Here is a 25,992-nt window from a genome sequence, read left to right as displayed (position 1 = left end):
CCTGCTTTGATGCTGGAGGTTACACAAGACTTTGGGACATGTTGGCAGCTCTTTGAGTGACCTCCCCAAGGCAGAACACCCCTCCTTGGGAGGGATCCAGGTGTCCTGGTGATGCTTTGACAGCTGAGGTGCTGCCTGCTGCCCTGTCCTGCTGCAGGCAGGTGATGGACCAGGAAAAGGGAGAAGGGAGCATGTGGAGAGAGGCTGGAGTTAGATAACCAGGCTAGGCCAGCCCATCCTTGCCCCCTGCCTGGGGCTCTGTGACCTGGTTTTGCACCCCAGATTTCCCACTGCAGTCCATCAGCACGAAAATCTCATGCTGGGGTTTGGATTTGGATCAAGCCGGAGGGAGACACGTGGCAGGCGCTGTCTCCTGGAGCACGGGACCATCTGTCACTGCCCGGTGCCTGCCAGCACCAAGGTCCCAAGCTCCATCCTGTGACCGAGGCTCCAGCAGCTTCCCCTGCCCCAGGGCCCTCTGTCTGCCCCAGCACCGAGCTGAGAATGCCCCTTTCTCTGTGCCACCCTCTGCAGCAGGAAAGGATGCCACTATCCCCAGCATCCCAAGGGTGTTTGTTAGCCAGGATACGGGATGGCACGTCCATGTGGGGCTGGAGCTGTCCCCAGCTCTGCTGTGTGGGTACGTGTGGAGCAGGCTGGGCTCCAGGGCTGAGCACTGCTGGGCATCAGCCCCCCTCTCCTTTATGTAACCACCAGCAATAATCCCCCGCAGCTGGGGCTCAGCTCCCGGGAAGGGAATAATCCTGCCGTGTGATCCTCGGCCTCTGCTCAGATTAGCAGTCCATGGACAGGGACAGTGGCTCAGCTGCCAGCCCTGCTCCTGGTGCCCCTGCCAGCCCACAGGGCCGTGGCACTCCAGCCCCATTCCAGAGGCCTTTTTGTCCCTCCCAGGGTGTCGGTGGGCACACCAGTAACGCCTGACTGCCAGCTCAGCCATGCCAGGCTGGTGCTGCCCCTCGGAGCAAGCAGAGCCGTGGGTGATGGCTGTGCCGTGGGCTCCCGTGCCTGGGGGCTGCTCCCCTGCCGGGGTCTGCACCCTTGCCGGCTGCTGCAGGCGTGGGAGGACGTTGCTTCCAGCCCAGAGTACAGGTCTCAATCCAGCCTGGAGAAGTGGGCAGCACTTTGTGCACCTCCCACCCTGCCAATGTCTCCCTGGTCCCCCTCCCCAAAAACCACGGGAGCCACAGTGTTTCCCCATGGGGGTTTTATTGTCCCGTGACCGGGGCGGGGGTGGGAGGAGGGGGTGACCCCGCACCAGGCCGGCTGGGTGCGGCTTCCCCGAGGGAGAGGAGGGTCTGAGGATGTGAGTGGGGGCTGCGGCGGGGTCAGCCTGGCTCCGGGGGGACTCTGGGGGAAATATGGCTTCTCTCCTTCAGTGCTACTGCCGGCAGGGTCCTGCGGCGGGGCTGCGTGTGCTGGGTCAGGGGGCTCCCATACTGGGGGGGGGCTGTGGCTCTCAGCTTTCCTCCTCGGGGACGGGGGCAGTGGAAGGGCTCCTGTTCCTCTCCTCGGCATCGCCCGCGGGCAGGAGCAGGGCCGGGCTGGGGCTGGAATGCCGCTGTTTGCGCATGAAGGGGAAGACCCTGCGGGCAGAACAGGGTCAGAACCGGCGGGGACCACCCAGCGCCCCAGGGGACGGCCCCTGCCCTCACCGCTTCTTGGTCTCCGGGGGAATGATGGCCTCGGCCAACAGGTTCTTGTAGAGGTCCGACTTGAGGAACCGTGGGTAGGAGTCCTGGACGAGCAGAGGCGTCAGGATCCTGCCCAGCCCTGCACTGCCCAGCCCCGCCCTCACCCACCTTCTTCATGAGCATGTAGATGTGCATCTGGGCATCGTCCATCACGTAGCGATGGGGCGTCTTGATGCCCTCCAGTGTTCGCTCCATCGTCTTGCTGTCGATGTTCACCCAGCGCGTGGCCCCGGGAGCCAGGAACTGCCTGGGGAGTCGCAGGCGGGGTGAGCCCGGCCCAGCCCTGGGACACAGCACCGTGATGGCCTGACCACCCCCAAACCTTTCCTCCTGAACCTTCATCCCACTGGCACTCACTGGTAGATGGAGTCCACGATCTCGGCGATGCGGGACTGCTCCCCATAGCGCAGCTCCTCACACGCCTCCCAGAAGCTCAGATTCTCAGCTGGGGAGAGGGACATGATGCTGGGAATGGGAACACAGCACTCGGCACCCCCCATGGCCAACCCCCAAAGGCCATCGTGGCTGGGCATGTGTCCCTGTGGGACAGAGCCAGCTGGGCCAGTGGAACCAGGGAAATTGGGGCAGATTAGCTGGAAAGTACTGGGATGTGGTGGTGGATTGAGGAGTGCCAGGACACAGTAACGGGTTGGTTTGGTGGTGTTGGGGTTGGATAGTGGATTGGGCACTACTGGGACATGGTGGGTTTCGTGGTGCTGGGTTGGAGTGGTGGCTCTGGGATGCCAAGATGTAGCAATGTTTCGGGGCTGGGACTTGGGCCACTCACCACTGAATTCCTTCTTGAGGAATTCAAGGAGCTGTGCCCGGCCCAGGGGGTCCATGATGAGCTCACTGAAGTTGAAGCCCCAGCGCTCCACACGCAGCTTCGTGGGGGTCGTCACCCTGTGAGCGACAACAGCATTGAGGCTGGCAGCCCATGGCAGCCTGCATGACCCCACAGACCCCACAACCCTGTCCTGCAGGTTGGGGTACTGGGGGGCCTGGGGCTGGGCCACTTACGTAGGGGCATTCATGGCCCAGTACGTGGTGTCATCCGTGATCCAGGGGTTGCTGGGCAGGCAGCCAGACATGATGGGATCGTGGGGCACATACTGCTCGTTGAACTTGATGTACCTGCCAGGAGTGGTGGCTGGAGGCAACCAGGGCCATCAACCCCAGACACCGTGGGGACATGACAGGGACGCGGTGGGGATGTGCCCGAGCTCTACAGAGCCTCGGCTCCACTCCCTGCTGAGGGCTGTGGTTCTGTGGTGCCAGCCACCAGCTGCTGTCATGTGGGTGCCCCTGTCACCCTGACAGGGACCCAGCCTATGGCTGGGGCAGCTGCTGCCACTCACCCCTCAAGGCAGATGGAGGACTTCACCCTGGTCCTGGCCATGGCCTTCCTGCAGTACTCGATCTGGGGCCAGGCGCAGGGGAGATGTTGGGGTGCCTGGCAGCTCGTGCCCGTCAGAAGCCGCCCCCACCCCTCGCCCCACTCACCTCTTGCTTGTAGTAATCCATGTTCTTGGTCTGCAAGAGATGCACGAGGCCGGGTGAGGGCATGGTGGGGCCAGGACATTGTCCTGCCACCACCACCCTTGACAATCCAGGCACCCAGTCCCCCACCCCAGCACTCTCTAGCCTATCCCCGTGGCCTCCAGCCTCATTCCCCCAGCCCTCCTGGCTCAGCCAGCACGGCCCTGAAATGAACCCTGGCTTCCCCCATTCCACGCCCCAGTGTGACACCAGCCCTAGGTTAGTGACACTTACGTGGGCAGAGGACACAGCACACGACGCAGAGAAGAGAAAGTGGGTGGTTAGTGAGGACAGCCTGAGGGTGCTGGGGCAGCATTAGTGGGGTCACAAGACAAGGAAGGGCCTGGTGACTGCTTCTGGCACCCCAGGGTGCCAGGGCTCCCTGCGGCACAGCTGCCCTGCAGGGATTAGAGGTGCTGGCACAGGGGGGTGGTGGGTGCAAGGACAAACACACGGACTCCCCGTGCTCGGGGTGGGGGACACACGGATGTTAGCAGAGCTGGGGCTCAGCCCTCACCCCAAAATGTGGGCACAGCCTGGGCTGAGATGGATGGGCACCCACCGGGGCAGCTCTACACCCCGGCACAGACACTGGGTGTGCCCTGTGCCCACTGGCAGGCCCAGGGGTGCCTGGACACCCCCACTCACCAGCTGGACACGGGTGGTGTGGCAGTTCCTGCGCTCGGGACCCTGCTCCAGCACATTGGGGGCTCCTGGCTGCAACGAGAGCATCATGCTGGGGTCTGGGGGGAACCGCTGCGCCCCCCAGACCCGCTGCCCAGGCCGGGGCCCTGCGTGGTGCCAGGGCTGCACCCTCCAGCCCGGCCCCCCCCGCCCCGCGCTCACCGGGGGCCGGTTGACGAGCCAGTACGCCTGTTCCTGGCAGTCGATGACGATGCGGTCGCCCTTGCGCCGCTGCTTGGCTGCCCTGCCCGTGCAGAGGCAGCGGGGAGGTGCTGGCACCCTGCCTGCCCGGCACCCAGGGGTGCTCCATCCCGGCCGCTCCCCGGGGCGCAGCGGTGCCGGCCGTGCCCGCACTCACCGGAGCTGCTCCCGTGCCTGCATCACCACGAAGTCCCACGTGTGGTTGATCCGCTTGTGCAGGAGGTTGTAGTTGTCCTGGGAAGCGACAGGTAGGCACGGTGTGCGCCTGTCCCCTTGCCTGGCTCCCGGTCCTGTTGCCCCTCCAGCACAGGGAGCGCCGTGCCCTCTTCCACGGGCGAGCACCGGCTCCTGGGTGAGCCGAGACTCCCCCAGTTCATCACAGGTGTGAGGAGGGCACCGCTCACCTTCTCATGTTCGATCAGATCTCCCTGCTTGCGGATGTTCTTCTTGGCCAGGTAAATGGCTGCAAGAGAAGCGGCGGCATCTCAGGGGGGCTGGGAAGGGGTCGCAGCCCGTGTTGGTGCCAGCGGCACGGCGGCACCTACCGTAGTCCAGCTCCGTGGCCGGCCACTTGGTGCTGGTCCAGAAATAGGGGGTCTGTGGGGGAGGAAGAGGCTGAGGCACCTGCCTTGGGGTGCCACGGTGCCCAGCCCGCCTGAGTGCCACGCACGGGAGCCCCGGCGCTGGGGCTGTGCCGTGCCCCGGTGCGGCTGTACCTGGAAGCGATAGGGCGACTCATCCGCCCGCAGCACCAGGCTGCGCGGGTCTTTGAGGGGGTAGATGTAGCCGTGCTTCACGATGAGGTTGCCGAGGTGCAGCGACTCTGCGGAGTGGGACTGGGGGCTGAGTGGAGGCTCGGCAGCCCCAGCTGCCCCCGCGGTGCCGGCTGCCTGCGCCGGGGCACTCACCCTCCTCGGAGATGCCGTACTTCTGGATGAGCCACTCCACGATGTCGTTCCCTGGGGACAGAGGCTTCGTTAATGGGGTGCAATGGGGTCCCCCAGACTGGACATGGGGGGGTTCCCGGCTGGGGCACCTGGCACAGGATGGCAGTGCCGGGGGTCACGCAGGGTAACGGGGGCCCTGCCAAGGACGTGCGAGCGCCCGCCCCGCGCAGCCGATGCATAATTGATCCCAGCTGCAGCACGGGGTGCGGGGAGAGCAGCGGCGCGGGGGCCGGCGGTGGGCGCTGCTGCAGTGCTGGGGACACCCGGGGAGCTCCCACACGCCTTCCCCACCCCACGCGCCTCGCGGGGCTCCCCATCGCGGGGACCCACCTGTCATGGCGTGGGGGATGACCGTGATGAGCAAGCGCTGGTTCCTCATCTTGATGCCCATGTCGGGGTCCTGCATGCTGACGATCATCCGCTCCATCTGCCGGGCAAGGAACCGCTGTGCTCAGCCCCGCGACGGCGCCACCGGGCTTGGACACAGCCTGGCTCCCCTCACTGTGACCCCGGGCACCCTGTGACCTGGACACAGCCTGGGTCCCCACAACCCGACAGGGGCACCCAGTGCACAGCCTGGGGACAGCCTGGAACCGCGCAGTGCCCCAGGGCACGCTGTGCCCAGCCTAGGGACAGCCTGGCACACCATAACCTGACCGAGGCACCCAGCAGCCGGGCGAGTGTGTGGTGCTGGAGCTGCAGGCGCTCGTCCTCCGGGCATCCCTGGTCCGGGGAACCCCGCTTTTGGGGAGTGAGCTCAGCCGAGGCTGTGGCAGCACCCCAGCCCGGCGTGGGGGAGCAGAGCACGCAGCTCCGGGGCGCTGCCCGTGCGTAGTCCCTCGTGGGGCGGTTCCCGGTGCCCCGTGGAGGCGCCGGGGCCGGGGAGGTGCCCGCTGTCCCGCGTACCCTGGGTGGTGCTGGTCCCCCGTCCCCGGCGATCCCATGCCCGCGCCGCCGGCGGCCCCCGATGCCCTCGTAACCCCGTGCAGTGTCAGTGTCTGGTCCCCACCGTCCCAGCGCCCCGTCTGCCGGTGCCCAGTCTTCACAGTCCCAGCACCCGATCCCCGGTCCACACGGTGCCGGTGCCCTCGGTACCTCCTCCCCACGATGCGGGTGCCCGATCCCCACAGTCCCAACACCGGGTGCCCGCGGTGCCCGCTCCCCACGGTGGCGGTGCCCGATTTCCTCCGTGCCAGTGCCCGGCCCCAGCGCGATGCCCTCTTCCCCGCGGGGCGGCTGCCGGTGCCGGTGTCTCTCACCTTGCGCAGACAGGGCATCTGCAGGCGGGGGTGCCGGCCGCGGGGGCCGCCGATGGTCATCGCGGGTGCGCGCCCCGCGCCGCGCCTCTCCGCCCGAACCCGCCTCGGCCCCGCCCGATCCCGCCCCGCTGCCCCCCCCCGCGGCTGCCGCCGTCTGCACCGGGCGTCCCGAACCCCGGCCCCGACCCCCGGGGTCAATTTGCCCCCTGCCCGTAGGACCCTCGGTACGGCCCGGGGGGCCCGGCCCCCTCCCCACCCCCTGAGCCTCCCGGGGCCGGGGGTGCCCTGGCTGACCCGGTGCCAGCGAGGGGGAAACACACCGCTGTGGCTGCTGGATAGCGGTGCGGGCAGGGTGCGGGCAGTGCCTTGAGGGTACTGGAAGGATGCTCGCTGGATACGAGCAGGGTGGACAATGTGCCGGCAGCGTGCGGGGCAGTGGGCAGCGCGGTCACGGTGCGGGCACTGTGAACAAGGGGCTGGCCAGGATGCGGGCAGTGCGGCCATGGCGTGGGCAGTGCGCTGAGGGTACAGAGAGGATGCTCCTGGGATGCAGGCAGTGCACTGAGGGTACAGGCAGGATGCTCGCGGGGTGCGGGCAGCGCAGGGCGGGCGCGCCCGGCGATGAGCTCACTGCAGTCTCGCCGCCCACGAGCGGCGGGGCTGGAGCCGCCGAGGGGCGGGGGCGGGCGGGGGCGGGCAGCGGAGCCGCCGCGTCTGCGGGAGCCGCCGCCGCCCCGCCGGGCCGCGCCGGGCAGCGCCGGGAAGCGCCGGGAAGCGCAGCGGGGAGCGCGCGGGAGCAGCCGGCACCGCCGAGCGCGGCGGCAGCGGGCGGGAGGAGCCGCCGGCACCGGCAGAGCCGCGCCCCGGGCTCCGCCAGCGGCCGCCCCGCCCGGCCCCGGGGGCAGCGGGCCCGGCACGGCCCGGCCATGCTCGGCCTGGACGTGTGCGAGGCCGGCGGGCAGCTGCTGGAGCTGCTCTGGCTGGCGCTGTGCTACCGAGGTGAGCGGCGGCGGCCGGGGGGCAGCGCCCGGGGGCGGCGGGGGGCATTGCCCCGGGGAGGGAGGGCGAGCATCACTCCGAGTCCCCAACAGGTGAGCATCCCCCGGGCACCCGGTGCATCCATGAGTGAGCATCACCCGGGCCCGGGGGAACCGGAGCGTCCCACGGGGGAGACCCCCGCTGTCTCCCTGCCACCTCGCAGCTTGTGGCACCCGGCGCATGCCACCCTGCCCTGCCACCCGTGGGCAGCCAGCGAGTCCCCAGGTGGGTACATCCCTGGGCTGGGAGTGCCCACATGCTGCCGTGACAGCCGAGGGGCAGGGCCTTGGTGGGGGGCCCAGGGGGGCAGCAGGGCTACTGCTGTGTCCCCATCACCAGCGGTGCCCTGGGGACCCACATCTTGGCCCTGTGGCCTCACACTTTCGGCCCTATGGCCCCGGGGCTGAGTGCAGGCAGTGGTCTCTGCCCCATGCTGGGTGCCCAGCACATCCCCAGGGATGGAGTTCCAGGGGCTTTCGGGAGCTCAGTGCTTGCAGTCACAAGGGGGGGGGGGTGGTGCAGTGGGCAGGGAGAGTCAGGGACTGTGGGGACATCACCCACCCTTGTGCCCCCCAGCAGCCTGGCAGCACCGGAGCCACCATCCCAGTGACGCCTTTTTGCACTGCAGCTGCTGGTGGTTTGGGTTTGGGGTGGGAGATGGGACTGGAGGTTGCCCAGTGGGGTTGGAGGGAGCCGCAGGGCAGTGACAAGGACTTCTCTGGGCGACACGAAGGGGGCCTGCGGGCTGGAGGGGTCTGCAAGCGCCCCCCAGATCAAGCACAGCGCATAGGCAGCAGCTCGCCTTGCTCCATGACCGTGCGGAAATGCAGCCGGCGGCAGCACCTCTGGTCTCAGCTGTGCCACCAGGCCCCGGGGACACCGAGCCTGGTGGAATTCCCACAGCTCCAAGCAGGGGAGCAGCTTGGCCTCCCCACGGGGATTTCCCATGTCACAGCCCAGCCACCCCCTGCCCCCCAGTGCCTTCGTGTCGGGGGGGTGTCCCCCGGGGTGTCCCCGGGGCTGCCACTGCCTGTCCCCCGCAGACATCATGGCTGACAAGGAGGGGGTGACGCTATCGCTGGAGGAGGAGGAGGAGGATGCCGACGTGGCCCTGGCGTACAAGACGCCGGAGAAGAAGAGCCTGCAGGAGATCCAGGAGCTGGACCCAGGGGATGAGAGCCTGCGGAAGTATAAGCAGGCACTGCTGGGCGCCATCCCTGCTGCCGTGGGTAAGGCTGGGGGCTGCAGTCGCGTTTGGGCACCGCGGCACCCCGGCAGCCCCGCCGGGGGATGGAGCCTCAGCGGGCGCAGGGAGCTCCGGCGTGCTCGAGCAGGGAGCGTCCCGGGGGGCATCCCCGGCAGGGAGGGCACACCCCGGCTGGAATCGCTCGTGGGTGCTGCCTGTGCCCCCCACCTGCGCAGAGACCCCGGCATTCCCTGCCGACAGAGTACCGGTGCCCGGGGACCCCAGTTGCCTTGGTTACGGGATCACCGCCGCAGTTTCCATAGGAACGGCTACAGGGAACCGGGAAATTCATGGGGATGACGGAGAGGAGCGAGCGGCGGGGGCGGGGGAGAGGGACACCGGGGTAACACGGCTGCCAGTGCCCAGGCGGTGCTCCCCATGGCCCCCACAGCGGCCCCCCAGGCTGGTGCTGGTCTGCACTGGGGGTCCCTGGGGTGCTCCACGGGCCGAGCATCCCAGTGTCCATCCATGAATGCACTGGGGAGGGTGCAAGCTGGGGGGTGTGTGTGTATGCAAACCAGTGGGGTGCATGAGGGGTGCACCATGGTATGTGTGAAAGCTGGGGGGCGTGCAGGGTGGGCTGGGGGCGTGAATTAGACCAGTGCCCACCTCAAGGGATGCCCTGGCTGCACATGCTGCATCCTCCTCCTCTGCTTCCCCTTGTCCCGCTCCTGAGCCAGGGAATGGCACACCCTGGGAAATACCCGTGTCTGGGTCCTTTGAACGTGATACCTCAACAGGCACCGATGCCAGTGATGGGGTGACCTGAGATGCCCCTGCTCTCCTGTGTCCTGCCTGGCTGCCTGGCACTTGCTTGCTTTAACATCCCTGCCACAGACACCGTGGCCCTTCCTGCCATTACAGGGCCATGGGCAGCCCCTTGGCTCGCTGGGGTGGAGGTGATGGTGGACTGGGCATGGTGGGTAAGGTCTGAGCCCTGCTGCTTGTCCCTAGATGCCAGCGTGCCCAACGTGCAGGTGACAAGGCTGACGCTGATGTGCGAGCAGGCGCCGGGGCCCATCACCATGGACCTGACAGGTACGCCCTGGGGACACCTGGGGGAGGAGGAGGAGGAGGAGGAGGAAGGGGTACCAGGCTGATGGACCCTCTGCCTGTGCAGGAGATCTGGAGGAGCTGAGAGGTCGGGCCTTTGTGCTGAAGGAAGGGGTGGACTACAGGGTGAAGGTGTCCTTCAAGGTGAGGCGTGTGTGGTACCCTGTGCCCACTGACTGGGCATGTCTCTGCTGCCCTCACACCACGGGGGTCCCTGCCCCAAGGGGTCCTTGTTACCCTGGGTCCCTGCCTTTGCATCCTGGATTCCCTGCCCCAAGTGGTCCCTGATCCCCATGGGTCCCTTTTCCCACAGGTCCCTGCCCCACAGGGTCCCTCTTGCCACCCATGGTCCTTGCCTGCCCCAGGGTCCCTGCCTTGGGACATTTTCTTCCCACCCTTTACCTCTGGGGTCTGTGCCCCTCTGGGAGTATCTGCCCACCCTGAGTTCCCCAGGCTCCTGGGTCTCTGCCACCCTGGGGGTCCTTGCTGTCCCCAACGTGACTGCCACCCTACGTGCCTGCCCCTCTTGATGGTTCCTGCCACCCCAGAATCCTTGCTTCTCCCAGAGATCCCAGCAATGCTGCCTATCCCAGGGTTTCCAGGAGGTCCCTGCCCCTCCTGAGGGGGGATCCCTACTGTCTCTGAGTCCCTGCTCCTCTGGAGTTACCTGCCACCCTGGAGTCCCTGCCGCCTTTGGTGATGCTGAATTCTGACAAGGGGCTGGATCCTGGAAGAGGTGGATGTCAGGATGGGTACCCAAGGCCAGGGGTTCCCATGCCATGGCGACAGTCCCAATGTCCCCCCTGCCTTCTGCCCGCAGGTGAACAGGGAGATCGTCTGCGGGCTGCGGTGCCTGCACCTCACCTACCGCCGGGGCCGGCCCGGTGAGTGGGGCTGGGGGCTGGGGGGCCGGGGCTGGCGGGCCCCCACGCTACCCTGGCCCCACTCACCCCTCCGTCCTCTCCCCTCCTCGCCCAGTGGATCGCGACGTTTTCATGGTGGGCAGCTACGCGCCGCGGGCCGAGGAGTACGAGGTGGTGACGCCGGCGGAGGAGGCGCCGCGGGGATGGCTGGCACGGGGCTCCTACCGCGTCCGCTCCCTCGTCACCGACGATGACAAGACGGAGCACCTCTCCTGGGAGTGGGGCCTCTGCATAAAGAAGGCCTGGGAGGACTGACCCCGCCCCCCGCACCCCGGCTCCCCCCGCCAGCTCGGGACGCGGTGCCGCCGTCCCGGGGCACCCCTGGCCGGCACCGCCGCGCTTGCCCCAGTCGCGTGAAGGGTTGAGGGGGGTCCCTTAGCGAGCGAGAGCCCGTGGTCGTGGTCTTCGCAACCAAAGTTATTTTTAATTGCTCTTTTTTTTTAAATATCGACGCCCGCCTGGTCCTCACGGCGTCCCCATCGCTGGGGCCGGGGCTGTGACCCTGCCGTGGTGGTGCCGTGTCCGGTACCCGCCCGGTCGCAGGCTGTGCTCTTCCATCGCCATTAAACCCTACAGACTGGTCTCTTACTGGTGTGTCTGTGCCTACACCGCCTGTGCGTGTCCCCCTGCTCCCTGTTCCCCGCGGCCGTATCCCCGGCCAGGTCTCCCTGCGGCGGCGAGCGGCTGGAAAACAGCCACCTGGTCCCGCTGCCTTATCGGCGGGGCCGGGCAGCCAGTAGCGGAGGGCCACGAGCCCCAGGGGACCGGCACCACCCGCCCCCACGTCCCTTATCTTCGTCCTCCTCCCCGGACAACATCTTCAGTGCCGGCACCATGCGCGGCTGCGGGTCCTGGCTGGTTTGGCTGCTAGTGCTGTCGCTGGCCTGGCTGGGCCCGGCTTTGGGGGACGAGGATAAGGATGAAGAGGTGGTAGAAGAGGAGGAAAAGGAGAAGAAAGAGGATGAAGTGCTCTCAGATGAGATCAAGGAGGAGGACAATGTCCTGGTTCTCCATGAGCACAACTTTGCCCGTGCCCTGAGTGAGCACCAGCTGCTGCTGGTGGAGTTCTGTGAGTGCCCCCACTGTGGGCAGGGGTGTGGGCAGGGGAAGATGTGGGGTTGGGAATATTGGCAGGGGGGACCGGCTGCGGCTGAGCGTGGGCAGAACAGACACATGAACACAGGCACAGGATGGAGGGTAGGTGGGGTTGGCAGGGGCAAGGCTGTGGGTCAGAGGGGCAAGAGCACAGGCCATGTGGCAGGGCATGGGATGGGGACGGACACACGGAGCAGGGACACAGGCAGAGGCATGGGGTGAGGGGTGTGTAGCACGGGCGTGGGACACAGGACAGGGGCACATGGTGTGAGTGTGGGACAGGGGCATAACCTGGGGCCCAGTAGCCTCACACAGCCATTGGGCTGTCCCCACAGTTCCCACCCTGGTCCCCAGGGTGGGGACAAACCTGTCCCCATTATCAATGCTGTCCCCTACCCACAGACGCGCCGTGGTGTGGGCACTGCCAGCAGCTGGCTCCTGCCTTTGCCCAGGCAGCCACTGAGCTGAGGAACGAGTCCAGCCCTGCCCGGCTGGGCAAGGTGGATGCCACGGCACAGACAGCCCTGGCCACTGAGTTTGGCATCACCTCCTACCCCACGCTCAAGCTCTTCCGTGATGGCAACCGCACCCACCCCCTGGCGTACACCGGTAGGGCTGCGGCACCACGCAGCGTCCGTGGCACCCATCGAGGGGGACACTGCCAAGGGGCTGGGGAGGGTGGCAAGGCCTGCTGGTGGGATGGTGGCACTGTCCTTGTGGGGGTCACAGTGTGGTGGTGAGAGGGGTGGCAATGTCCTGGTGGTGACAGTGGACAGGTGACAGCGTGGTGATGATGTATGAGGTGGTGATGCTGGGCAGTGCCGTGGTGGTGGTGGAGGCGGGTGGCTGAGGTTGGTGGCACAGAGAGGGGTGGCAGCCTGGTGAGGGTTGTCAGGTGACGTCGGGAGCCCTGCTCCTTGTGCCAGGCCGCATGGACAGCAAGGGCATCGTGCGCTGGATGCAGCGCCGGGCCGGCCCCAGCGCCACGCTGCTGCAGGACACCAACACCGCCGCCGCCTTCGTCAGCTCCCAGGACTTGGTGGTCGTTGGCTTCTTCAAGGTGGGCTGGGGTGGGTTGGGGCTGGACCTGGGCCGTGGCTGTGGCTGTGGCACTGACAGGTGGCTGTGCAGGACCTGAAGGGTGAAGCAGCCCAGGCGTTCTTCGAGGTGGCTGCCGAGATGGTGGACATGACGTTTGGCGTAGCAGAGGCAGCTGAGCTCTTCCAGGCATATGGGCTGTCAGCTGACACCGTCTGCCTGTTCAAGAAGGTGAGGGGGTGGCAGGGGAGTGGTGGGGCCATCCTGTCCTCCCCTCAGCCCTCACAGGTCCCTGCCCCGGCAGTTTGATGAGAGACAGACAAACTTCCCTGTGGACCCAGCACGGGGGCTGGACACTGCCGAGCTCACCCAGCTGCTCCGCATCCACAGCCTGCAGCTGGTGATGGAGTTCACCAACGAGGTACAGCCTGTCCCCAGCCCTGTCACTGTCCTGCAAGGGCCATGGCTTCCCTGCTCTCATCCTCCTCCTCCTCCTCCCCAGACATCCAACCAGATCTTCAGTGCCAAGATCCCCCATCACATGCTGCTCTTCCTCAACAAGTCCTCATCGGAGCAGCTGTTGCTGCAGGATGGCTTCAGGGCAGCTGCCGGTGGCTTCCGGGGTGAGGTGAGGTGGCCCCATGGCAGGGACATGGAGGGTGGCTGTGGGACTCCCCAGCCTCAGTGTCCCCCGTTCCCTGCCCAGGTGCTCTTCGTGGTGGTGGATGTGACCGGGCATGGTGCCGACGTCCTGCCCTTCTTTGGCATGACCCCTGCTGACGCTCCCACCCTGCGCCTTGTCAAGATGGAGAACAATCGCAAGTACCAGATGGAGCAGGACAACTTCTCGGATTCGGCCATTCGCACCTTCATCCAGGCGGTGCTGGACGGCAAGGTGAAGGTGAGGGATGCAGCACGGTGCCAGCCAGCACCGATGGATTCTGCCCTGTGGTGACAGATGGGCTGTTGGCTCAGAAGCCTAACGATGACAGTTGTGTGGTGAACACCAGGGACCTGTTTGCTGATACTTCTGCTGCCAGGCTTGAGGATCTGGGGATTTGTTGTGGGCAAGGGGGCAGGAGACTGCTGCTGTGGAGACACACAGAGCTGGGATGGCAGCAGAGGGGAAGATGTGGTCCAAAAGGCAGCACAGGAACATACCCCTGCCCCAGCCTGCACTGTGCCCCAGGGGCCTCTGGCACTGCTCAGCCCAGGCTGTGGCTGTCCTGACTGTCCCCACAGCCTCACCTGCTGAGTGCCGAGCCCCCCGAGGACTGGGACACGCGGCCCGTTAAAGTCCTGGTGGGGAAGACCTTTGAGCAGGTGGCGTTCGATGAGACCAAGAATGTCTTCGTCAAGTTCTGTAAGTGCTGGGGCCACCCATGGCCCTCCCTGGGCTCTGCCATGGGGCTCAGCCCCAGCCCTGTCACAGGCCCCTTGGCAATGTGCCCACCCCGCAGACGCGCCGTGGTGCCCCCACTGCCAGGCCATGGCGGCCGCCTGGGAGGAGCTGGCCGAGCGCTACAAGGACCGCGAGGACATCGTCATCGCCGAGATGGACTCCACGGCCAACGAGCTGGAGAACATCACCATCCACGGCTTCCCCACCCTGCACTACTTCCCCGCGGGGCCGGGCAGGAAGGTAGGTGTGGGCACTTGTGGGGTCACCAGAACGTGGGGGCAGTGGCACCCTCAGCAGCCTCCCCTCCCACGGCTCCAGATGGTTGAGTATAAGAGCACCCGAGATGTGGAGACCTTCTCCAAGTTCCTGGACAACGGGGGGACACTACCTGTGGAGCCTCCGGTGAGTGAGGTCAGGGAACAGCCCCCTGCCCAGGGCAGCCCCCAGCCCCTGCTGGGCGAGGGGATGGATCTGGCAGGATGGGGATGAGGACAGGGTCAGGCAGGGAGTGTGCGTCCATCCATGCCTCACTGCTGCCTTCTCCAGGTGACCAAGACCCCTGGGAACAGCACGGGCAAGGAGGATTCAAGTGCGCCGGGGACAGATGGATCCCGGGATGAGTTGTGAGCCCTGTCCCGCTCAGGCATGTGCTATAAACCACCTGGAAACAACGTGGGCTCTCGTCTGTGTCTGTGGCTCTGTGTGCTGGGAGCACCCGCCTGTCTTGGGGCCACAGCAGGGCTGATAATGGGCAGAACCTCTCTGTCCCCCTGGGGCAGCTGTGCCACAGCACATTCTGGCAACCCCGCGATGGCATGGGGTGGCCAAGGAGCCCAGTGCTTTCCATGCTGGCCCTCATGCTGGAGTGGTGGGGTTCAGGTGATGTGGGATCAGCTGGGGTTTCTTTCGTCACATGCCAGACCCAGGGAATCCTCAGGAGCTGCTGTGACAGCCAAGGCAGGCAACATGGGGTTCTACGGGCACATATGCCTGGCTTGTAGCCTCTGGCACCCCCAGCACTGTCCCCTCTCTGCTGAGACATACCTTCAGGAGCAACATGTCCCCTGGGTCCAGGACCTGGTCGGCCACCCCTCCCGGGAGCCCAGAGCAGCCCTAGCCCTGCCCTGTACCCAGAGCCTTCACCAAACCTGCCCCATCCTCTGTCTATCCCAGAGGCTGCTGAGGGCCCGGGTCCGCTCCATGGGGAAGGAAAAAAGCAGCAGGCAGTGGGATGTGGGGTTTTATTTCATTTTATCCGAGTACCTTTGAAAAGATCATTGTACAAGTCAGCACATGAGAATGCAGAGGAAATGCCGGGGCTGCACGGCCGCTGTACATATTTACAGGGACCCCCTGAGAAAAAAGGGGGAGACGGAAATCCCGGGCACGCCAACAACCTCACCAGACACACCACCACCAGCACTTCAAAAAACGGGGTAAAACCCCTTGTAACACTGTTCCCGGGCTGAAAAGATCTGCAGATTATGCTGGACTTCACACAGCGCATTAGGCAAGGCCAGGACTGTGTTTTAAAGGCACTCGGTGACATGTACAACAGGCGGAGTCCATCCCGGCGCGGTGCCATGGGGTCCCGGCAGCTCCACCACTGCTGGGGCTGGAAATGGCGCTGAGCAGCGCCACCGTGGATCCCCCGGGCTTTGGGGCCATCCCCGTTTCTTGTGGGTGGGCAAGGGCTCTCTAAAGGGGCTGGCACAGAGCTGTGGCCGTGCCGGAGTAGCAGGGCCGGGGCTGGGTGAGGGCAGGATGGGGGGAGCACGGGCACAGCCCCGGCTTCCTTGCGGCCGAGTAAGCCCAGGAGGCTTCCCAGGGCTGCCTGCTGGTCCTACATGAGCCACGAACTGGCATCAATGATCCCCCTGGTGCAGTGCCCTCCTGCTGCCTCCCCTGAAACACAGAAGCTGACAAAAGATGCAGGACTCATAAAAAGACGTATTTTGTCTTCAGCTTTAGTGTCTCCTCAGTTCCCTCCCCATTATGGCTCTCCTAACGAGTGCCCTGCCCAAAGCCAGAGCTTGGCCCAGGGGTCTGGGCATGTCTGCACCAGGCACACAGGTGCCAGCCCTCTGCAGAACTGCAGCACCCTCCTGGGAAGCAATCCCTTCTCCACGGGGACACAAGGGATACACAGGAGTGTGCAGGCTGTGGGATGCCAGCACCCAGCCTGCCACCCTGGCTCTGAGCTGGTCCTCGCTCTGCGGGAAGCCCCCAGTCCCGACGGGCACTGACCCTTCTGTTCCTTGGGGATTTACTCGGTTGCAAGTAAGCTCAGGAGGAGAAAAAAAGACCCATCCTACCATGTCCAGCAGCTGAGCCTGCCAAGGAGGCCACAGATGACTCCTTCCAAATGGCTCAATGATCTTCACAGCCCCTTTGGAGTGAGGCTGCCCCTTCCGCACTGGTGGGGTGAGGGCGGCTCTGCCCCATGGCGCTCCAGAGCCATCCATGCCAGGAAAACGGGGCAGGGTGCTGGGAAAGCGTGGAGCAGCTGGAGTCTGATGGATGGCTGTACACTTTGGGTGAGTTCTGCAGTACCTGTATGTTTTACATTTACATAAGAGCACTGTGACATTGGAAATATTTTCCTTTTATTACAATATATCAAAAATATGCAGCTTTAGTAAACAAGGTCATATTACACTTTCTAATGCACTGTACAATGCTACATTACACTTATATTCGGTATGGAGAGGGAGCCCAGGCTCCCACTGGCAGGTTTGTGGGGTGAAAGGGCATCCACCGGCATCCTGGAGCTTGCCCAGATCCGTGCTGGAAAGCAGAGCTGCCACCCTCCACCCTGGGCTCGTCTGGTGCCCGTGGCAGCAGCACCGCCAGCGTCCGCCCCAGGCCTTCTCCTCCGGTCCCAGAGTCCTTCACAGTCCTGTCCTCACTGCCCTGGAGCCTAATCAATCTTCTCCACCTTCCCGATGATCTTCTCTTCGAAGATGGGCAGGATGGTGTCATCCTCCCGCACCTCCTCGAAGACCACACCACAGTCGAACTCGTCGCTCACTTTCTTAAAGTAATACCTGAAAAAAACAGAAACGTGGAGGGAGGAGAGGGAAAAAAAAGCAGGTGAATGGTCACAGGGCACCATGATCCCCAAACCTGGGTACAGCCTGGCTTGGAGCTCACGGAGCACAGGAAGCTGCTCCCCCAGACACAGAGGGAACTGAGGCCACATGCCTGCCCCTGTCCTCAACAGTGAACAAAAATAGTGGTCAGGATCCATGTTACCATGGTCAGGAGTTCCAGCCCTGAATCCAAACCCATTCACAGCTCTCCCAAAGGCAGTGGCTGAGGCACCTGTGTTGGCGGAGTGTTTCCAGGCAGGCTTTCCCATGGCAGCTCCTACTTGGAAGTGGGAACTTGGAGAGCTCCATGCCACACATCTGTCTGCTTTGGGACTTTAGCAGGACCCAACTGCCCTGTCCTCACCAAAGGGAACTTTGACAGGAGCCAAAACAGCTCTGAATTTAGAGGGTCCCCACAGCATCAGTGAGCACTGACTGATGCTGCTGCACATCTGCCAGGCAGCTCAGCAGCTCCTGGTGGAGGTGCAAACCATGATGCAGGACACTTCTGCTACAAAACCCCTGCTAACCTGCCTCTTCACCAGCCAAGGTGCCCTGGCCATGCTGCCACATCCCTACCACAGCATGCCCTGAGGCAGCCCTCCTGACCTACCTCCACCAACCTTCCCCTTTGTGGGGGCAACGCCACTGTGTCCTGGCAGTGGCATCTGCTGGGGGTCACCAACAGCTGCTAGCAGCTTCCCACAGGCGAGGAGCAGCCCTTACCTGTAGTTCCCTTTCTTGGTCAGCAGCTCCTTGAACTGTCCCAGCGTCACCACGCGCCCCTTGACGAGGGTGCGGTAGGGGATGGGCTCCCCGCAGAAGTAATAAGCGACCACGATGTTCTCGCAGGGCTGGGATGCGCCACTGCCCGGCCTCTTCTGGGGCTTCAACCTGCTGGGCAGAGACACAAGGGACCTGCTCAGTGCCAGCCCAAGGGGCTCAGAACCATCGTGCTGGGTACCTGGCAGGGCTCGGGGCTGCTGCGTGAGAGGAGCGGGTCAGGTCCCCCCAGGAAATGCAGCGCGGTCCCTGGGCATCGCCTGCTGCCACCAGCAGCTCTCCTGGCTCGCAGACACACACTGGGACTGGCCAAGGAGCACTTGCAAAGGCTGAATGAGGCCAGGACACAGCTATAAGAAGGGTGCAGGTCCTAACTCAGTCCCTTTGTGCTGTCTCCAGGCTTTGGGAGGGCACAGCCCTCCTCACAGCATGGTTTGGGGAGTCATTGGCAAGCACCCCAGGCCAAGGCAGCAGACCCAGGTCACCATCATCACCATCACCATCTCACCACGCTCCTGGCACACAGCAGCACACAGGGCTGGAGCACCATCCCACAGGGGATGATCATGCAGACACTGCTCAGACTGCTTGGGATTATTGCCACCATGGCCAGAACAGCCCAGCACAGCTCTCCACTGGCCCACATCTGCAGGCAGGATGTTCCTGGACCCCACAGCTCCCCTGGGCCCCTTTCCCATGTATGTGGAGGTCTGAGGGGATGGAGCTCCCAGCATAGCATGTCCTGGAGGCTATTCTGCCTGTCTTGCCCATGCAGGTTGCCAAGGCAGCTGCCATCCCCAAAACCTCAGTGACTTTACACCTCCTGTGTTTTCCCAGCTCTCAGAATGCTGGTCTGGTCTTTGCTTCCAGCCCACACACGGGGTTCAGCTATGTGGTGCCATCACTAGACTGAAACTGTCAGCCCAGCCCTTCACCCCATTTTCAGAGACAGACAAAAGCAACAATAATTCAGCTCAGGGTACTTTGCCCTTCTGCAGAGCCTTTCATCTGGGGTACCGAAAATGCTGCACAAACATTGGAGCAGCCTACACAAATTGGTACCTTGGCATGCGTAGTCTGAGCCAGAGGCAGCCTTCCCTTTCAAAGTCACATAAAACACATTTGGCAGCTTTAAAAAAAAATTATTTTAAAAGCACACTGGATAAAAAAAGACGATTTTGTATTTACATGACTGGAAAGTTGCTGTAAAAACCCTAGAATGTGCCAAGCATATGAGGTAATCGCAGTTTTGGAAATGACTCTGACCTTAACCTTTAAACAGTGGCTGGCGGGCAGAGCACCTTTTCATGGTGTGCCCACATAAACACTGGCACTGCAAACCAACACCAGACACAGCTTTTCCACCTTTTCCTACAGGCATGAGAGGTCTAAAGTTCAACTGAACAATCTTCCGGGTGCCTGCTCTGCCTGGGAGACCTTTGGAGAAGATGCAGCATTCTGAGAGGCAAGGGTCTGCTCCTGGTGCCAGTAGAGCCCTTGGAGCCTCTCCCATCCCTGTATCAAAATACAGGATGCCCTTTAGCTAGAAAAACATTAAGGAATTGAGTCATCCTTGGAAAAAAAAATATGAGGCATTTAAAGGAAAAATGGGTCATAAATTCAGGCAAATTCTGTGAATCCTGTGAGCCAGAAGTTAATTGAAGGGGCTTGGAAAACCTCAAAGTCCCTAAGCTTCTCTTAATCCTGCTAGAGACAGGTCATGACTAAGAGAGGGCTGCTGTGTGCCTGGGGACCTGGGGACACGGCAACGAGCCTGGCACAGGAGCAGAGCTGGTTCCTCAGGGCTGCTCTTCTCCTTTGCCTGGGGAGATGGAGAGGACAGGACACCCCTGAGCTCTGCTGTGGTAGAAGCAAGAGGGGGACTGTGCCAGTGGCTGGGAGTGTCCTTCCTCCTGCTGTGCATTTCACACCTGAAAGGCCATTTCTGAACGTGCTCAGCCTGGCTCCACTGAGATGTGCCCAGAAAATGATGCCTGAAGTGATGCCCAGAAGTGATCTTGACAGGCAGAGAGGGGAGACTGACTGCTCTTTAGCTCCCTAAGCCTTCCTTTTTTCCCTTTTTGAAAATGGGGGCTATGCTTTCCCTTTTCCAGTCAGTAGGAACTTGTCCAGACTGCCATGACTTCTCAAATATGATGGATACTGGCTGAGGCACTTCATCCACCAGTGCCCTCAAGCCCTGTGGATGGATTTAATTAGGTCCCATAGACTTGTGCACCTTCAGGTTCTTTAGATGGTCTCAAACCTCATCTTCTCCTACTGGGGGTGGTTCTTTTTTCTCCCAGTCCCTGCCTTTGTCTGTGACTCAGGTGCTGTGGTTGGAGCACTCACTGGTGAAGACCAAAGCAAAAAAGCCATTGAGTACCTCAATCTTCTGCATGCCCCAGGTAACCAGCTCTCCCATTTCCTCCCAGACAGGGCCTACATTTTCCCCAGTCTTCCTTTTATCACCATGTACCAAGAGAAGCTTTTCCTGTTGCTTTAATTCTATCAGCAGAACTCACACACACCCCAAACTGCAGCCACAGACCTCTAGCAGGCTAAAGCAGAGCTGATGAATATGGAATCACTGAAAATATAATTTTCCAAGAGCTCCTCTCAGGAGAATGAAACAACACAACTGTCTCCACTTTCGTCACTGCCAAGAGATCTCCTGAGACCTTGGCTTGCACATAAAGGCCACCAGACTGACTCTGAGCCCTGCCTCATTAAATCTTCCACCTGCACCCATCTCCTGGGTGTCAGTGTGACCCAGAATACCGCCAGGTACCACGCCCTGCCCCTTCTGAGATCACCTCCCATTGCTATGTTTGTCACAAGCACAAAACATCATCCAGCAGGGAAACAGCAGCACTCATCCCACTCACTGCATCTGCATCACACCAGTGCTGTGACAGGGAACCCAAGTCTGGCTTGCAGCACCAATCCAACCTTGCTGTGATGCAGAGGTATCCAGCTTGCTCCAACTCAATGCTAGGGCTGGAGAGCTTTGGAAAGCCCAAAATTGACCCAGCAGATACTACCTCAGTGGGTGTCCCAGTCACCAGCTCTGCTCCTCTTCCAAGCTTAGCCCAAAACAATTAATTCCAAACTGAGATGATGCTAAATGTTCCCCCTGCTTGCAAAAAATCCTTTCTCCAAGGAGTTGGTATTAATTCCTTCAATCCAGCTGTGAAATGTGAGACTGAGCTACAGGAAACGGCTCAAAACCTGTCTGTCCATGGAAGAATCTGATGGTCACTGGGACACCAATGCTGGGCACTGGTGTGCTGCTGGATCTGCAGGTCATTAGAACTGAATGGCCAATCCTGCATTGCTTGCCAGCAGCAGCCAGGTCGCTATCTCCGAGATCAGGGTCATTCCAAATGCTGTGAAATAGGGAGAGAAATGCTTTTTCTGGAAGAATATTTACAATTCCCAGTACAGTCACTGCAGGTGCCTCATTGATTTACAGTGGGGCAGTGCTGGGGTGGGAGCAGGGCTGTTGGCAGTGGGCAGTTTGGTGGGGAAGGCCACTGCTGGGAGGACTGTGCCAGAGGGGGGTGGCTGGAGAGCTGGATAATCGTGCTGGCAAGGCCAGTCTGTCTGTAGAAAGCTGGCACAGTGTGCTCTCCACCCACAGTCAGCTCAACTGGAGCCTCAAGGACACCTCCGGGCTCACTTCCACCTCTCTGCTTCCCCAAGGCTACTGACAAACCTGGGACACTGGCTCCAATTTCCCAGAGCTCTTCAAAGCTCCAGAGTGAAATAAATGGTGTTTTCATGGCAGCTCCTCTCTCAGTTTCAACTTTGTTCTCATGGAGCTGTGGGATCTATTTCCAGGCAGGCTCCTGGTCTAACCAGAGCAGGAGCTCTCTAAAAAGCTGCCAGCTCAGGTGTGCTTCAGCTGGAGCACCCAATCCTACCAAAATCCAGCAGAGATTTCAACATCCAGAAATCTTTGGCTCCCTGGGGACCACTGCATCCATTTCTGCCTGCTACTGGACACAGACACATCTACTTTTCACGAGCAGTTCCCCACTGGTGAATGTCTCTCTGGTTTTCCAGGCATGGGGCAGGCTGGGGGATCCTTGCATCACTGGGAGAAGAGCCAGACCTCATGGAGAGGCAGTGGAAGCAGAGCAGCCCATCCTGCTGCTGGCATGCCTGGCATTTACCACATACCGTGGGCTTCCCCCATAAGCCACTCTTAAAATACAGGCCAAATTATTGTCAGAGTGTTAACTGCATAGCCCAGGCTGCTGTTTCCAAAGTGTGTACAGACATTTCTGGGGAAGGTGCATGAATTTAGTACAACTATAAGTGACTCTGCTAATAAACCCTATCCAATTCCACATGCTGAAAGGTAGATCACATAAACTTGGCTTAACCTGGCTTGGGAAAGCCGTCTAATTACCTGGCTTTCAGTCAATGCTCTGACATGAATACACAGAAGTCTGCTACGTGGTCACTGCAAGCAAAAATAACTGGAGCCTGTCTCTTTTAAAAATTACATTTGTGTTTCTATGAGTCAGACCGCAAAGTTTCAAGTTTTCAGAGGACAGCTGTAGAGCTGTGAAAGGTTTTAATGGACAAAGTGCTTTTAGCTGTTAACAGTAATTATCTAGCACTTCCAAAACGCTTTTCACCAGAGAGCTCCATGTGCCTTGCAAATGATGTCCCCTGAAAGATAACACAGAGCAGGAAAATGAGCTCTGCAACAGCCATTAAGCTGAGTCACAGAAAGATGCAGTGACTTGGATATGGCTACGCCGAGTCAGAGCTGCTGTGGGAAGGCTCCAGCACAGAGCTCTCATCCAGAGGCCACCAGCGGCCTTTGCCGGAAGCTTGTGCGAGATGGAGATAAAGAGCAAAGACAGATTTGTCTTCTGCACTTAAGTCTGCTGCATCCTGATGAATTCTGCTCCTGCACCAAGCTCTGAAGTCATTGTGCGACTGTGAATGAGTGGAGAGCCAGTGAGTACCAGGGGAGAGAGCTCTCCCAGCCCTGCCCCTTCCCAGCCCTGCCAGGAGCATTCCCAGCATCTCCATCCACAGATCACAAGTCCAGTGTTTCAAGGTGGATTTTTGGCATTTGCACCACCATGTCAGAGGGACTGAGCCAGATTTCTCTGACCTCTCTGCATGCTGAAGACCAGAGCAGAGGACATGGACACCCCTCAGAGCAGTCTCTCCCAGCCCTCCCACACACAATCAGACCTTATCATCATACCTTTGCTTAAGGGGGAGTTTTCCAGCCCTTTTTTCCTCTTCTTCCAACCTCCTGCGAGCTTCCTCCAGCTGGGTGAGGGGGTTGGGGGCTGGGTTGGGTGGCATGGTAGGATCTTGAATGAAGGGGTGAGAAGGCTGGACGACGTTTCGGAGCTGGGCACTGACCCACGGGTGCACCGTAACAGGTCGCTCAATGGAGAGGGGCCGGACCATGTCGTGGGGCAGCTGCTTCTTAGCACCTGAAGAGCTACACACAAACACAAAGGTTTTACATGGAGCACTGAGATGCTCTGCACAGGCACACAGTCTTTCCCAGATGAACTTGCTGCTGGACACAGGCACCACTGGGAAGCTCCTCACAGCATGGCTTTCAAGGGAGAGAGGTGCAACATCAAAATCTAAAGAAGATTTTGAGCAAGTCCTGAGACACCAGGGTGAGCAGCTCAACCCTGAAACAAACGCCACAGATCAGTGTGAGGGCTCCCATCAATCCCATACACAAAAATAAACTCAGGGAAAGGCAGATCCATCTTTTGTGGCTTTCTGTCACAGGATGCCCTCCCCTGCCTATCATGTGCCACGTTATCCACCTTGGAACCACAGCAGCAATTTCTAAGATTCCCCTGGGGCTGCAACCTCCTGTCACGGCCACAAGTTATCCTTCAGAAACAACAGCCCTTGTAGCCCACAAGCAATCCTCAGTCTCCTAAGGGTTTTAGACCCTTAGGAGACTGAGGATTGCTTGTGGGCTACAAGGGCTGTTGTTGGTCTAAAACCCTTAGGAGATGGACTCTTGCCTTCCCAAGATGTCCAGGAGGAAGGCAGCCTGCTGACACATCTCCCTTGTGCAGGGGATGCAATACAAGAGTATTATGGTTATGGTTATCCCTCGCTCTGCCAGCCCTTACCCATGGTTTGTTTTCTTATGCCTGCTGATCTCCTTCTCTCCTTCTATGATCCACTGAAGGATCTTCTGGTTTTTCTCCACGTCTTCAGGAGATCCTGGCATTTCATAGTTGGCACCATCACTTTTCCCTGAATCAGTCTTCTTAACATTCCTTTTTGAGAGCAGACTTGCTTTCCCACTGCAAGAACAAAGCTTGGGACATTAGTGCTTTGCTTATGTCAACCACCAGAGGGGCAGAGGATGGACACATCTATCTTCAGACATGGACACATCTATCTCCAGACATTTTCCACAGCTCCCTGCTCTACCAAAGCTCAAACCAACCGTGCCACAGTTCAGGCTAAGAGTAAGATTGCCTAGACCTGGGCACAGCAGCTTCTCTGCCCAACAACCTGTGGGGAAAGGGAGCTTCTCCTCTGGCCAAATGAGCCACGGCAAGATCTCTTGCCATGAGAAGGGTTTGGTTAAATCCTCAGAGCAGGAGGTTATCCATTGGCTGTCTCTCCATGCCTGACCACTGCTTGAAACCAGGTCCTTCCTATCACCCTCAGATTCACTGATACCCCAAACTCTGACTTGCCATGCCCAGAGTTTGCTTCTTACCCTGATTTGAATGAGGCTTCATGTCATGGTGGAAGATCACATCCCAGCAGGGTGGGCTGCCTCCCATGGGGAAGCCCAGCCAGCCCAACCACTGCAGCCAGAGGGATGCCAGGCAGTAGCCAACACTCTGGCTACACCTGTGGCTGCAGCAAAGGCTCCTGCAGGAATGCCATGGCACACACAGCCATGTGCCCAGCCAAGCAGCCCCATGCTCAGGAGAATTCCCCCATGCAGGCCTGTCATTCCATGAAACTCCCACTGTCCTGATCATCCACCTGCTTTACTCCACAGGGCCTCGCTCCTGCATGTTCACTAACACACACAGGAAAAACAACCTGAACACCACAGAGGAGCAACAGTCCCCTGGATAGCTTTGCTGATTTTTTTGGAGAAAGCCTCGAGAGGTACTGCTGCAGATCTACAAAGGTAGGGCAAGCTGACAACTTCTTCTCTGCTTCTCCCAACATGAGGACTACTGGGTATCAAAAGCAACTCTGCACCAGCAGGTTCAGTGCAAACAAAAAAAATGCTGTTTTCTGCAGGTTGTCATTGACCCACAGACACAGTCATGGGGGGCTGGGGGAACAGCACACCAGCTGGGTTCAACAAGAGTCAGAGAAGCCACCACAAGAGACTGCTGGCTGCCAAACAAGACCATTTGGATGCAAACCCTTGTCTTGTGAAGCTTCTGAAATCCAGGAACTGGGAGTTTGTGCCAGAGAAAGGACAGCTCTGAGTATGTCCTTTTAAAAAACCTCATTAAATATATGCTGTAGCTGCTGCTAGAAGGAAGTCTTGTGTCTAGATGGGGCTTTGGGTTGGCACAGCATGGCCACGCTCATCTCTGTTGAAGCAAAACCCTTTCCCCATAGAAACATGGTGGATTTAAGTGCCTCCCTCCTGAAGAGCAGTTTGCTTTGTCTGCCTCTGCACTCTGCCTCCCTCCTGCCACCCCAGAAAGCTGATCCTGCCTGCTGCAGACGCAGCCAACCTGCCTTCACTAACTGTCCCACCGCTGGTACACTGCAAATCAACACCCCGAAGCCTCAGCCCTGGGGAGCCAGACACACTCAGGGTGAGCACAGCTTTCCCCTGTGGCTGCTCCATCCCCATCCCTCACCGTGGTCAGCCCCGAGCTGCACTCCAGCCTTTGCAGTCACCCAGTAACAGGACCAGCAAAACTCGCCACAGAAAAGGAGCTGCCCCTCCTCCCTACAGCATGGAAGGGATGGAGGAAT

General features: G+C 60.9%; 4 protein-coding genes across 8 annotated transcripts in view; 2 read left to right on the top strand and 2 right to left on the bottom strand.

The window, feature by feature from the left end:
• Nucleotides 1–1,208: 1,208 nt before the first annotated feature.
• Nucleotides 1,209–6,435, bottom strand: RGS11 (regulator of G protein signaling 11). Of its 4 annotated transcripts, none has more exons than XM_039560560.1 (17): nucleotides 6,343–6,435; nucleotides 5,414–5,510; nucleotides 5,045–5,095; nucleotides 4,853–4,959; nucleotides 4,682–4,733; nucleotides 4,541–4,599; nucleotides 4,294–4,370; nucleotides 4,098–4,179; nucleotides 3,900–3,968; nucleotides 3,216–3,245; nucleotides 3,071–3,132; nucleotides 2,733–2,846; nucleotides 2,500–2,615; nucleotides 2,070–2,157; nucleotides 1,821–1,995; nucleotides 1,674–1,756; nucleotides 1,209–1,604 (listed from the first exon to the last, which is right to left on the bottom strand). In XM_039560560.1, the coding sequence occupies exons 1-17, from the start codon at nucleotides 6,400–6,402 to the stop codon at nucleotides 1,478–1,480; spliced, it is 1,449 nt and encodes a 482-aa protein (XP_039416494.1). In that variant the 5' UTR covers nucleotides 6,403–6,435; the 3' UTR covers nucleotides 1,209–1,477. The 4 variants fall into 4 exon arrangements, with proteins under 4 accessions (XP_039416494.1, XP_039416496.1, XP_039416495.1 ...); XM_039560562.1 differs by having other exon boundaries at nucleotides 1,821–1,959; XM_039560561.1 differs by having other exon boundaries at nucleotides 3,216–3,239.
• A 592-nt stretch (nucleotides 6,436–7,027) lies between these two features.
• Nucleotides 7,028–11,190, top strand: ARHGDIG (Rho GDP dissociation inhibitor gamma). Its single transcript, XM_039560564.1, has 6 exons — nucleotides 7,028–7,341; nucleotides 8,424–8,609; nucleotides 9,581–9,664; nucleotides 9,747–9,823; nucleotides 10,500–10,563; nucleotides 10,658–11,190. Exons 1-6 carry the CDS (start codon nucleotides 7,269–7,271, stop codon nucleotides 10,855–10,857), a joined length of 684 nt encoding a protein of 227 aa, XP_039416498.1. The 5' UTR covers nucleotides 7,028–7,268; the 3' UTR covers nucleotides 10,858–11,190.
• A 78-nt stretch (nucleotides 11,191–11,268) lies between these two features.
• Nucleotides 11,269–15,283, top strand: PDIA2 (protein disulfide isomerase family A member 2). Its single transcript, XM_039560559.1, has 11 exons — nucleotides 11,269–11,671; nucleotides 12,100–12,306; nucleotides 12,624–12,757; nucleotides 12,829–12,966; nucleotides 13,040–13,156; nucleotides 13,238–13,363; nucleotides 13,442–13,636; nucleotides 13,978–14,098; nucleotides 14,196–14,377; nucleotides 14,456–14,539; nucleotides 14,684–15,283. Exons 1-11 carry the CDS (start codon nucleotides 11,437–11,439, stop codon nucleotides 14,762–14,764), a joined length of 1,620 nt encoding a protein of 539 aa, XP_039416493.1. The 5' UTR covers nucleotides 11,269–11,436; the 3' UTR covers nucleotides 14,765–15,283.
• An 81-nt stretch (nucleotides 15,284–15,364) lies between these two features.
• The window catches only part of AXIN1 (axin 1), a 71,733-nt gene continuing 61,105 nt past the window's right edge, over nucleotides 15,365–25,992 (bottom strand). The window contains exons 7-10 of one of the 2 annotated variants that reach the window (XM_039560413.1): nucleotides 24,153–24,329; nucleotides 23,246–23,491; nucleotides 17,956–18,126; nucleotides 15,365–17,184 (exon numbers count right to left, since the gene is read on the bottom strand). In XM_039560413.1, coding sequence (XP_039416347.1) covers nucleotides 17,058–17,184; nucleotides 17,956–18,126; nucleotides 23,246–23,491; nucleotides 24,153–24,329 — 721 coding nt within the window. In that variant the 3' untranslated portion in view covers nucleotides 15,365–17,057. The remainder of the gene's footprint in view (nucleotides 17,185–17,955; nucleotides 18,127–23,245; nucleotides 23,492–24,152; nucleotides 24,330–25,992) is intronic. The other variant, XM_039560414.1, reaches the window with a different exon arrangement.

The sequence above is a fragment of the Corvus cornix genome, chromosome 14 (genome assembly GCF_000738735.6).
Source record: "Corvus cornix cornix isolate S_Up_H32 chromosome 14, ASM73873v5, whole genome shotgun sequence".
Lineage (NCBI taxonomy): Eukaryota > Metazoa > Chordata > Aves > Passeriformes > Corvidae > Corvus > Corvus cornix.
This window is presented reverse-complemented; position numbering and strand designations above follow the sequence as displayed.

Excerpts from the sequence above, each read along its gene's own strand:
- RGS11 (XM_039560560.1), bottom strand. The coding sequence starts at position 6,402 with ATGACCATCGGCGGCCCCCGCGGCCGGCACCCCCGCCTGCAGATGCCC. Across the intron at positions 4,371-4,540 it reads ATCTGATCGAACATGAGAAG|GACAACTACAACCTCCTGCA; the intron begins GTGAGCGGTGCC and ends GTCGCTTCCCAG. Across the intron at positions 2,616-2,732 it reads TGGGCCATGAATGCCCCTAC|GGTGACGACCCCCACGAAGC; the intron begins GTAAGTGGCCCA and ends TGTCGCTCACAG.
- ARHGDIG (XM_039560564.1), top strand. The coding sequence starts at position 7,269 with ATGCTCGGCCTGGACGTGTGCGAGGCCGGCGGGCAGCTGCTGGAGCTG. Across the intron at positions 7,342-8,423 it reads GCTGGCGCTGTGCTACCGAG|ACATCATGGCTGACAAGGAG; the intron begins GTGAGCGGCGGC and ends TGTCCCCCGCAG. Across the intron at positions 9,665-9,746 it reads CATCACCATGGACCTGACAG|GAGATCTGGAGGAGCTGAGA; the intron begins GTACGCCCTGGG and ends CTGCCTGTGCAG.
- PDIA2 (XM_039560559.1), top strand. The coding sequence starts at position 11,437 with ATGCGCGGCTGCGGGTCCTGGCTGGTTTGGCTGCTAGTGCTGTCGCTG. Across the intron at positions 12,307-12,623 it reads CCACCCCCTGGCGTACACCG|GCCGCATGGACAGCAAGGGC; the intron begins GTAGGGCTGCGG and ends TCCTTGTGCCAG. Across the intron at positions 14,378-14,455 it reads CCGCGGGGCCGGGCAGGAAG|ATGGTTGAGTATAAGAGCAC; the intron begins GTAGGTGTGGGC and ends CCACGGCTCCAG.